Source organism: Amphiprion ocellaris, chromosome 7, assembly GCF_022539595.1.
Source record: "Amphiprion ocellaris isolate individual 3 ecotype Okinawa chromosome 7, ASM2253959v1, whole genome shotgun sequence".
Lineage (NCBI taxonomy): Eukaryota > Metazoa > Chordata > Actinopteri > Pomacentridae > Amphiprion > Amphiprion ocellaris.
In genome coordinates, this window is record NC_072772.1 from 12,835,874 (window position 1) to 12,847,450 (window position 11,577).

General features: G+C 39.4%; 1 protein-coding gene across 2 annotated transcripts; it reads right to left on the reverse strand.

Moving 5' to 3' along the window:
* Positions 1 to 2,769: 2,769 nt before the first annotated feature.
* LOC111587519 (lysosomal amino acid transporter 1 homolog) lies at positions 2,770 to 10,754 on the reverse strand. Of its 2 annotated transcripts, none has more exons than XM_055011842.1 (9): positions 10,605 to 10,754; positions 10,278 to 10,322; positions 9,947 to 10,196; positions 8,772 to 8,897; positions 7,210 to 7,297; positions 6,631 to 6,740; positions 6,428 to 6,529; positions 5,058 to 5,243; positions 2,770 to 4,879 (listed from the first exon to the last, which is right to left on the reverse strand). In XM_055011842.1, exons 2-9 carry the CDS (start codon positions 10,280 to 10,282, stop codon positions 4,760 to 4,762), a joined length of 987 nt encoding a protein of 328 aa, XP_054867817.1. In that variant the 5' UTR covers positions 10,283 to 10,322; positions 10,605 to 10,754; the 3' UTR covers positions 2,770 to 4,759. The 2 variants fall into 2 exon arrangements, with proteins under 2 accessions (XP_054867817.1, XP_023153264.1); XM_023297496.3 differs by having other exon boundaries at positions 8,772 to 8,901.
* Between the last annotated feature and the right edge of the window lie 823 nt (positions 10,755 to 11,577).

Sequence of the window (11,577 nt, forward strand, 5' to 3'; positions counted from 1 at the left end):
ATGTCTGTGAAACATTTTCCATTCAGTTACATGCCCCAATTTTTTTTCTCCTGGCCAAAACTGGAAGTAGCACCTTTTGTAGAATGTTGTTGGTATAATATTGTGCATTCAGAGTGGTACCTTGAGGTACAATGTGCAGCTCTGAGAGACCTGAAGTGGACATAGCCCCCCAAACCATACTATGGGCACTGAATTTCACTTGCTCAGAAGACTTAAAGACTTTTTCACAATCATCTGTCGTTTCGGCTGTTGGGTGTTGGAAATAAGTAGAGAGTGCATTCATCAGAGAAAGTCCAGTTCTCCCAGTCTTTTGGAGTCAGGGTTATGTTCTTCTTTGCGAAAGCCAGTCTCTTCTCCTTTTGCAGTTTGAGTCGTGGGGTACGTTGCCTTTTGTAAGCTTTCACCCCCAATGTTTCTGTTGGATAAGGATGTACAGTGCTTTTAGAAACATCTTCAAGATTTTTCAGTCTCTGAGTCGCCGACATGACTGGTGTCTTTTATCCTAGACCTTTCTTACCAGATTCTTGGCTCTTACAGCTAGGTCAGATGGACATCCTGAGCGAGGCAAGTCTTTGAAGGGTCCTCCTTTCTTGTACCTTTGCCTCCACTTCTGCACCCAGCGGACACTTCTGCCAAGAGCTTGAGCTACATGCTGACAAGTTTCTCCTGTATTTCGAAGAGCAATGGTCTGTACACAACTCTCAGACTCTGACAGAGTATCTTTTCCACCCGTACTCTTGGCCATGGTAACAACGCTTCCAAAATTAGGTTGTGAGTGTGTTGCATTTTGGTCAAGCAAGAAATTTATATACTGGGACCTGACAGTTTGACCAGACAAACAACCAAACAGTAACTGATTGACCAGGTGTGACCCACTTTGGTGACAAATATGTTGTCCAGTGGGGAGAAGTAACTTTTGGTACACGGTGTACTAAGTTTGTGTTCATTGTTATGCCATAAATAAGTTATTCAAAGATTGCTAGTCATTTTTGACAAACAGCCATCAGGAGGATTTGCAAAGTTGCCAGATTTAGCAAAAAACTTGCCAAGTTGGCAACACTGATCACATATGAAAATTATTATTATTCATAACTGTGCCGATGCATAAGCATTGAAGCACGCTTACTGTTATTTCTTGGGCTTATTCTTACCATAGATTTTGCAAGAAAGATGCCCAGGTCTTTGTGAAATGTTGTTTGGTTTTCCTGAGTGTATGTTTAACTTTCTCTAGTTTCAGAAAGTACATCCACTTTGTGAAACCGGGAGGAGATTGCTTCATCCAGCAGAGCAGAATAATCCTTCTTGCAATCAAAGTCGTGAAGGATATATGGCACAGACTGGGCTGGGTGAAATTACCATTCCATAAATCTTTGTATATACAGCAAAAATGTTAAGCCAGAAGGTGTGGAGTTGTAGGCAATACCTGAACACGTGAATATGGTCCGCAGGTTGGCTTTTACAGCGAAGACAAGAGGGGTCTGTGTTGGGGTATATGTTTGCCAATCTCACATTGGTTAGATGGGCACACAGCACCATCTTAAGATCAATTATGCCATGATGTGCACATGGGGAGGATTTATGAATCAGTCTAACATGTTTAAGTACAGTAGAAAATTGTTTAAGTTTATGGCCAAGCGTTGTAACAAATTTTCTAAAACAGATTTTTCGTGTTTTGTGCTTAGTTTGTAATTTTGCAAAAAAATAGACAATCCAGATAATAGACAGATTAAGCGACAGTGAAAATAATCATTAGCTGCAGTTCTTGAACTTTGTAACTGTAAATATGGTTAATAGTAGAGAACAATACTGCTTACACATAATATTGTCCAGAGTTATCATATTTAGTAATAATTTCATAATGCGCCATTTTCTATTATAATTTATGCACTTTTTAAAAAAATATTCTAAGTACATTTAATAATATTTCACTCGCACATGCAAATCTTTAACTATTATGGAATATTTTTCACGGTGCTTTGATTTCACTAAAGGATTCGAACACGTCTTACACCATAACAAAATTCAGAGTGTACAGGTAACCTACAAACGATAGACAGTGCAACTGATCAGATCTCATCCAAGAACATTTCCTGACTCTCTTCATTACATGGTTTCCTTAGAATGTGTATGTTTTCCAGGAGACTTGTTTTATATTTAGATATTATTTGCAGCCAAAAAGATCTCTATTATATACTGAATATATAAACAAGAGTGCCAAAACTACCTGCTATTCAGCAACACACTCTTGAGATGTCTGCTACACTTTCACATCCTTTAGCAAGACGCTGGTTTCCGTCAGTTCTTTGGGCTCTTACTAAATGGGGCAAATCTTAGCATTGTGATGTTTAGGTTGTCAGATTTGCCGAAAATACGTTCTCATGGCAGAATTTTATGAATATTGAAATAGTTTCTGTGCTTCACCACAGTCTCGCAAGCAGCTCAATTTCATAGTTCACAAAAAACACTTGTATTTACAGGGAGACAACAGGATTCTGTGACGTATACTACACTTTTAAAGTAAAAGCTCAGACGTTCAAAGGAACTGATTAGGGTTTTGTGACATATGCTGGCTTATCAACCTAAAATGTAGTTTTAGAAACTATGCTTATGTAGAAATATAGCAGGACATATCAGCTGGCAGAAGCTGCATTGGAACACTAAAAGTTTCGTGGCATTTTCTAGTTGTTGTTGCTTTTCACCATTGTATCATGATCAATTTATTTTTTTTCCTTCTCATCAAAACAACCACTGACAAATATCTTTATCAAATGAAGGTAAAATGCAGTTTATTAAAGTTTTTTTTTTGCAATATATGTGACAGTTATAAGCATTGTCGATAAACATACCCTGGAACAGAGCTCATAATTACAATATAACTGGTCGTCTACATTTAAATTCCTCTGAACATTATGCTTAAATACAATAACACCATCTTGGCAATTGTAACTACATAGACTAGGGTGTTCTAAATACAAGTTCTACAGTATACAGCAGTAATATATACAACAAATATGTACTTTTTGTGCTAGATTGAAAAAGTATAGCAGGCTCATTTAGAGGGAATAAAGAAGCAAGTAGGAATTGTGCAATACAAAAATAATTAGCAAAAACTTCATTTACTAGTGAGTCATATTTGAAAAAAAAAAGACTTTCACGAAACAGTCCTAAGAAATCCCCCTGTATCTGCATAAATCCACATTATTTTATAACCTGCAGAGATGCTTTTCATGCAGTTGTGATAGATAAATAAATACAATTACAATTAAATGCTATGATTTAGGTTAAAGTTTTATATTTTTGAATGCAATGTGTGCTCACTTTTCCCTGTTTCCACACAAGCATTGTGCACAGATACAAAACAATTCTCACTGCACACTTGCACACAAAACATAAATCATGTCCACATCTGAATGAGGTAGAGAACTCTGCAGATCTCTGCAAGTGCCGAACTTAAGTCACGTAGATGATCAGGTTAAACAGTGACAGCACCACATACATACTGTATGACAATAACACCTGACACAAAATAAACACTAGCGATCTAAATAAATATCCATTTAAAAAAAAAAAACTGACTGCAAAGTTAAACTGCTCATTAATGAGATGACTTTTGGCCTGTTTTGTTTTTGCTCTGATCATTTAGCATTACCTCTGCAAGGCAAAAATTGTAAATTGTAAATTTGGCTTGACAACAGCATCCTCTCTGCTGTACACCTTGTGGCAGATAAGAAATTCATGAGCTAATTTTACGCCTCATTACTTCAACAACTCTGTCAAATAATATCCTATTAATGTCTCTTTTCTTAGCTTTCCTTAAGAGACACTGTCAAGTAGTCATGTCTTCTTTAATGCAAGTCAAGAAAGTGTTACAAAACAGAATGTCTACACAAGAAAACTTGCACTACTTATCATGTACGAGGGCAGCTCTGATTCAGGCATTGGGGAGGTACAAAAGAGAAAATATTCCACTGCATTTCCTAAGAAATACAATGCTTTAAATAAATTCCTAGTTTAGAAATCTAATTTAGTTTCATTTAAAAATAATTTACATACAGTGCATTTATATTAAGACTGTTTTTAGCAGAAAAAGGCACACAGTTTTTCTCCAGGAGAGCAATCCCCCGATAGTCACAATTATCACTGAGAAATGACTTGACCAACCCTCTGTTAAATTAAAACATTACTGTTTTTTCTGCCATTTGTAGTCCTACCAGATTTGCATCATGCTCCAGCAAAATACAAAATCTGGTAACTTCCCATTCTGCCATTCATCCTAGTTTCTAGCATCTGGTGTTCAGCATCCTCCTCTCGGCTCCCCGATGGCATATATAAATACAGTCATTCCATGGAATACAAAATCAAGAAATCCCAGGGGAATAATTAATCAAAAATACAGTACTCAGAACCAGAAAAAGACTCAAGTCATGCTGAAAAGATTGCCTTGCGTCCGTGGAAATGCATCTAAACTGGAACTTAATTTGATCTCAAGTGTTAAGGAATATATTGACCATATAATTTCTGTAGCTTCTCCTGCCTTTTTACCACTCTGAAGAATTTGTCACTGTGTTTGTAGTCTTGAAAGCAACAAAATCGGACTGTAAAGATGCACCAGAATTACCTGCTGGTACTACAACATGCCTACTACTACCTTCAGCAATGTCTCTGAAGTTGTTCATTGGCTACTGAGAACTCACAGGCTCATCAAAAACAACCAGTCCATTGTTGATGAAGCTTTCCATGCTGTTGTTTGATCCCTGTCCTATAATACTGACAACTCCTCTTCCTCACACAGAAGAGGTTCCACCTCCGGGACACTGAGCAGGGCGCTGCTTTTTTTTGCAGGGACGTTCTTCTTGTAGATGATGAACTGGGCAGTGACCTGAAAATGTTAAGGCTCATACAGACACAGAGTTCAGATGATGATTATTGTGATTAATGTACTGTATGCGCAAAAACATGGTAAGAAATATGTATCTCAATTTGATCAAAATAAAAGTTTTTGAATGCCGGGGTGGACTGACTCTGTGCAATGATTAAACTCGTGATTTAAAGGATACAAGGAAGTCAAGTATGAGGACTCCCAGGCTGCCAATGAGCCAGGCCAGATGTTTGATAATAAAGGTCTGTTTGGAGCCCCTCAGTGCAGGGAGGACCACGATGACACTTAACCCATACGTTCCATTACCCATCATGGCCAGGGCAAACAGCAGGTAGGAGGTGCCCTCTGTAGACTGTCGCTGGAACTAGAATAGAGTTCACAATATTGAATTAACAGTCAAAAAAAAATGGCCACAACAACTGCACTGGGCTTGCAGGTATTAATCATTTGAAAAAACAGATACGACTTCTTGTTTATTTCTGTATTTATTATTGGATTTGATGCGGACACATGAAAAACCACAACTAGTGAGAACAGAAACCATTTGGTTTTCAGGAGTAACCACAAGCCAGGTTTCCGTTTCACTGACATTAATCTGCTTTGAGTGTACTTGCACTTCAACAGACAGCCTCAACAAGATTAAAGGATAAGGCTGGTTTTTATTTTAATTGTTTTATTGCTATCAACACATCCCCTGAAGAGATGATAGCAACTATGAATTCATTCTGTTAAAAATACTGACATTCAGCACAAACAGCAGGAGGAAAGTGTGTTCTGTCAGCGTACCTAAAATACAGAGACTGGCTGTTTATCACTTCTTTCTCTTGTAAAAGATTGGGAATGGCTGCATCTATTCAATATCATGAAACCAAAGAAACATTTTCACCTTGACTGAATAATGGGGTTTCATACTTCTGTGGCCACTGAGCTCAATCTGCACCCTCGGGTGTGCTTGGCAACACAGAGTGAATACCCTGCGGATTACTGTCTAGGATGGACTCACACAATACTAAGCAACCAGTAAGTGTTTGTCATAGAAATACTGAAGGAAATCTTAAATAACATTCACATTTGTTTTAGCTGTAATTTAACTGCTTTACTAAACTTCCAAATAGGAATGATGCAGGTGTCAGGCTTTCTGCTGAAGAATACAAACAAAATGTTTCAACATGCAAGAATTTCTGCAGGGCAAAATCTGACTTATATTATTTACAATAGTCATGGAGTGTATTACTTGTGCCCAGAAGTTTCTCTGGCACTGTCAACCCACTGGGACGATCCCCTCTGGTGACTAATAGCAGCATTTGAGCCAGGATGTTTGCTCAGCACAACAGCACTATTGTCTTCAATGTCTGGTTCTCATTTTGACACATATAAGTATACACAAACACATAAACTCAGTCTCTGTTTATGATTAACTGATATTGAGTAAGTACAGCTTTCCATGAACCTCCTGGGATGAGCTCCCGAGAATGCAGCGTTACAGAGACAAAAAACGGATACCAACTCGACATTTCAAGTGAGTCAAACAAACTAATTTTCACTTACATTTTTATAGAGCTGAGGGAAACGAGAGCAGAGGTAGAAGACAGATGCCAAGTATCCACATATATAGCCAGTGATTTCCACTGATTTGGAGGTAGCTGGACTCTGGGAAAGATGAAAATACAAAAACAAAAGAGTCAATGTACCTACACAAGGAGCTGCACAATCACACCCCCCAGCTAAAAGTAAATTAACATCGAACCTACCTGGGTGTCTAAGCTTCGACTATCGTCTATGATGAGTTTGGGCAAAGCCAGAAGAACTAATGAAGCAGCACCACACCACATGAAGCACATCCACTTCAACATAGGATTCTCTAGAAGGAAAGCAGGGTAAGCATGTTTAATGAGAAATCTGCATGATTATTAAATGAAAAAACATGAGACTTCGCTCAATTTTCCTCATTCCTGCTGCAAGCCAACATCACAATAAACCCCTGATCATAGTGTTTGTCCTCTGGAGTATTAGTAGAACATTAACAAGAATACCATTAAGGACGCCATATTAGCAGGTTTTCATTTGTAGGTGTTTTATGTGCAGGCTATATGGCCGTATTTACATTGGGATTGTTTTATCACCGCTGAACTTGGAAAGATGACAGTCTCTTACAACTGACAAGTCCTTGTTTTTCCCTTTTCTGTCATGTAGTTCAAAGGAAAGTTGCTGAGTCAACAACAGAAAGTATTTCCTTCCTCATAGTTGTGCTTTTCAGCAGTCTAGGGGATCATGACTTGGTTGACTCACAGAGTACAGTCATCATTCATAAGAACACAGACCAGGCTTACTTCTGCTGCAGCTGTTTTTGATCTTATAGTAGAGAAACTGGGAGATGAGGATCAGGTCTGTGAAGATGTAGAACACCACTGTGACTACCTGAGAAAGAGACAAAGCAAACAAAAAAAGGATTTTATTCCATGTAATTGATCACAAATGTCTGCCAGCTGAGTATATTACATGTATATTATAGGGATAGGCTGTGATAGTTACAAGTTTATGAGCTTTAAAGGCTCCATGTGGTGAAAATGCATTTTTATTGTGTTTTGGATGTCTTAAAAACTGAAAATATGAAGATGCCTATGTGTGCCATTCCATAGGTCTCTCCTTAACTACATGACCTCCCAGCATTAGAAGCTGGTCAGAATTTATGCAGTTACCAAGCAAGTCATTCAGAATGGGCAGCTGCCTCACAGCCTGCCAGGTTTAATTTGTTTCTAGAGCTGCTTCTGCTAACTCTAGTCTCAGCCACAAGAAAAGCAAACCCAATGATCTGCTGTCGGCCGCAAGAGTGAATACAAGTCTTCATGCACTACAAGTACCTGAGGAAATAAGCATCCAGTGGATTACTTTTGACTGCACTGTCAACATAACAGAAGGAGAATACTTAGTTTTATCACATTGTCAGGCTAATGTGGCTAACGTTACCATTAATGTTGATTGTATGGCTACAGGCCAGAGCTCTGTGGAAACTGTCATGCTCTTGTGCTTAAGTCAGCCAGTGTTTACCTCTGTTTGCCTCTCTCCTGCTCTCTGTGCTCTCATACACTGCATCTTAATACAGCTCAGTTCCATTAAAGTTGTTCTCATTTACCTAGTTTTCTATTTCTGCTGTCACACAATGAAACAAGTATGACGTTGTGACTGAAATATAGCCAATTAACACTGCACGTTAACTAGAAGACATTTCAGAGTCATTTCCAATCTGCACCGCTAAATCATTGATTTGAATTGAACAGTAATGTTGACTGACAAACTCATGGACAGCAGCAGCTCAGCAGTCCTTAAAACTATGCTGTAAAAGCCGTTTTAAACCAGGGCTAAAATCAGTGGTAATGCAGTTAGGGTAAAATTAACCATCTTTACAGTATTTTGAAATAAGAAAATGAAAGAAAAATTCTGGGAACATGTGACATTTTCATTAATTACACTAAAAATAGGCCCATTGTGGGACCTTTAAATGACTGTGGTTGTGATGCTTCGTTATTCCATAAAAGCACAGTGTCAAAACAATTAACTTCAACAATACGCGATATTTATTTCTTTAAATGAGACAGCCCAATGTAGAATAAGTCAACTGAAAGTGAACTACATAGACAGTTTAAGACACAGCATTAGCAGCACAAATCCAAACATGTCAAAAGGCCTCTAGCAAAAAGAAGGCCTGTTCACAGCTTGTCTCTAATGTAATAAGTTGCTAAGTGAGGAGAGAAGACGGCAAACTTCTGCTGGCTAAATGAAACATTACAGATGACTAGCTAACATCACTAAAGAATAACAGAGTTCACGCTGAGTGCAAAATCACCAGACCTGAACAGCTGAAAATGAGCCCAGCTGGGTTATGTGTGTTCACCTGAATCGGCAGCTGGCTAGTGAGGTAGCAGCCTGCAAAGCTGGTCAGGTCTCCACTGAAAAGGAAGAGGAGAAACCCCAAAGACATGGCCTCTTCCACTTTACCATTCCTGTAGGCTTCATAGACCTGCCTAGATAGATAAAGAGAAGATTAATTACATACACTGAATCATAAACTGACTACACACCACACTATACTTCATATTTATACTCTGTATTTATCTTGCGTCTCACACCCACAGTGCATATTGATTATGCTGTTTATACTGTCATTCATCACTATCTTTATGTTTATCTAGTACACTTGCATTACTTACAACTCATTCTGTTAATATAGGTAGCATGTTCACGGCAATTATTCTGTTAAACTGCATCATACTATACACCGATCGGCCGCAACATTATGACCACTGACAGGTGAACTGAATAACATCGATCATCTTCTTGTAATGCAATGTTCTGCTGGGAAACCTTGAGTCCTGGCATTCATGTGGATGTTTGACACGTACCATCCACCCCAGCCCCACATAGCAACAGCAATCATTAATGCCACTTGCCACCCTCAGCAGGACAATGCACCCCGACACACAACAAAAACTGCTCAGGAGTGGCCCGGGTTCCGCATTCTCCAGATCCAAATCTTACTGAGCATCTGTGGGATGTGTCAGGATAAGCCTGATCTAGGTACGTCCCAACCTGCAATCCACAGAACTCACTGTCAACGTCCCCAGGTGTCCTGTGTCCCACTGGGTCAGAGGAGTTGTAGCGGCACAAAGAGGACCAACACAATATTAGGCAGGTGGTCATAATGTTATGCCTGATCGGTGTAGATAGCATGGTTATTCCACTCTGTTCATCCCATTCATTCTGTTAAACTGCACCATAATATATAGACAGCTGGACATATATAGATATACTTGCATGCACTATTTACACAGTTTATGTAAATACTATCAACACTGTATACAGCTTGGCACATTAATGCTGTCCTTTAAGCTATTAGACGTTTTCCATTGCGCTGCACTTTTACTGCTTCTTTTGCACTTCTGGTGGGACACTAAACTACCTCTCACTGCCTTGTATTGTGCTTGTATTCTGTGCAGTGACAATCAAGGTGAATCTGAGTCATCCAAAGACTCCTAATTAGGCTGGACAACATCAAAAATCATCACTTACGGCAAAGTGGACAGCAGAAAACAGAACATGGATATGAGTCCTATGACCACGCTGCAGTACTCCCAGATGTTGTCCACACACTCCTCCAGCAGGTAGAGGATCCACGGGGTCCCGTTGACACACAGCGGCCTGCCCGGAGCCGGAGCGGTCCAGTTGGCGGCGGCCACGTCTGCACTCTTCCCGGGGAAACGCGCGGTGGCCATGGGGAGAAACCGGCTGCGTCCACCCTTCAGTGTCCGTCCTCCTCCAGCTGTGAGTACATGATGTGGGATTTATTTTGGCAACAAAGCAGCCCAATCATGCCGGCAGCAGACTCAACACCTGTACCTACCTCATTAAATAAACGAGTGGAGACTTGTTCTATCATTTCACGAGTCTGGAGGAGAAAAACAAACCAGGCTGTCAACAACAAAGAAAACTGTATCAGGTACTGGACGTGTGAGAAGTGCTGAGAGTCAACCTCGAATTAGTAAAGAAGCCAACATTTTGTTAAATGCCTGCTGAATCTGCACACTAAGTTTGGCCTAAAAATACGTCATGTGAGCTACTTTTAGCTCCTACATTAGCTTTAGTGTCATTGTTGAGGCTAATTTGCATAGAGTCGGGGGGGATGCTAGCAAGATAAATGGCTAAGAAAATAGCTTCAGTTAACTCTTACCTGGCAAGAAATGACTCGTAGCAGACTGCAGAGTGTTTGTGGGTCTGTTTAAACTCTACCAGCATCCTACACGTTTAAACGAGCGACATGAGCCTTTAAAGAGGGTTGTATATTAGCTTGTGCCCTCCATCACCGGTGGTCTGCTGAACGTCAAGACACCCACAATACACTGCAACATCCGGTGAGAATACAAAATATAGCAGTAAATATAACAGCTATACACAGAGAAACTACTGAGGAGCCCATTGATAAGGAACCCGAATGTTTTATTGTTAATTGCAATTGTAGAAACATATAATATAGCACTGCATATGCAAACAGTGATTTAATTCAGTAGCACAGACAGTTTTGGCATATTTATAATGCAAAATGGAGACACTGCGAAGGTAAAATATAGGAAATATGGATGTATGGTTGTTTATGTATCTGTGAAAATATGAAAACTGAACACAGTGTTTGATTTTTCATCTTCAAAATCAGAGGCAACTCCAAAGGGGGTCAGAGGACTGCTAGGTCTTTTCGCTGAAACTCCAAGTCCAAGTTTCAGTAAATGCAAATACAATGTCCAAGAGCAAGATAACATAAATTACAAAGTTTTTTTCTTAGGTCATCAAAGTGCACACACCCAGACGTCAAAAAGTAAACATTAAATACCTGCAGCATCAGAGCTGCATGTATTTATGCATGCAACATAAAGACCTGCTGGAACTTCATTAATTGCGTATAAATTATCCCCAACATGGAGACAGGATTGATCAGGATCAGATGGTAAATAACACTGTACTTTTCTTCTCATCACACAGGTGAGCTGTCACATAGAAAGTCTGACTGAATCCTGAGCTCCATCACAGGTTGGTATTGTTTTATATTAAAATATTTTTCTCTCATATCAAGACATTTGCAGCAGTGATGTTATTGTTGCCCTGTAGAATGTGACCTCTCTCATCATTAAAGTAACTACCAAAATATGGCA

What these genes read in the sequence shown, in the direction of transcription:
- LOC111587519 (XM_055011842.1), bottom strand. An exon ending in CTAGCCAGCTGCCGATTCAG is followed by an intron (nt 7,298 to 8,771) that starts GTGAACACACAT and finishes TCTCTTTCTCAG; the next exon opens with GTAGTCACAGTGGTGTTCTA. An exon ending in TCCTCATACTTGACTTCCTT is followed by an intron (nt 4,880 to 5,057) that starts GTATCCTTTAAA and finishes TAACATTTTCAG; the next exon opens with GTCACTGCCCAGTTCATCAT.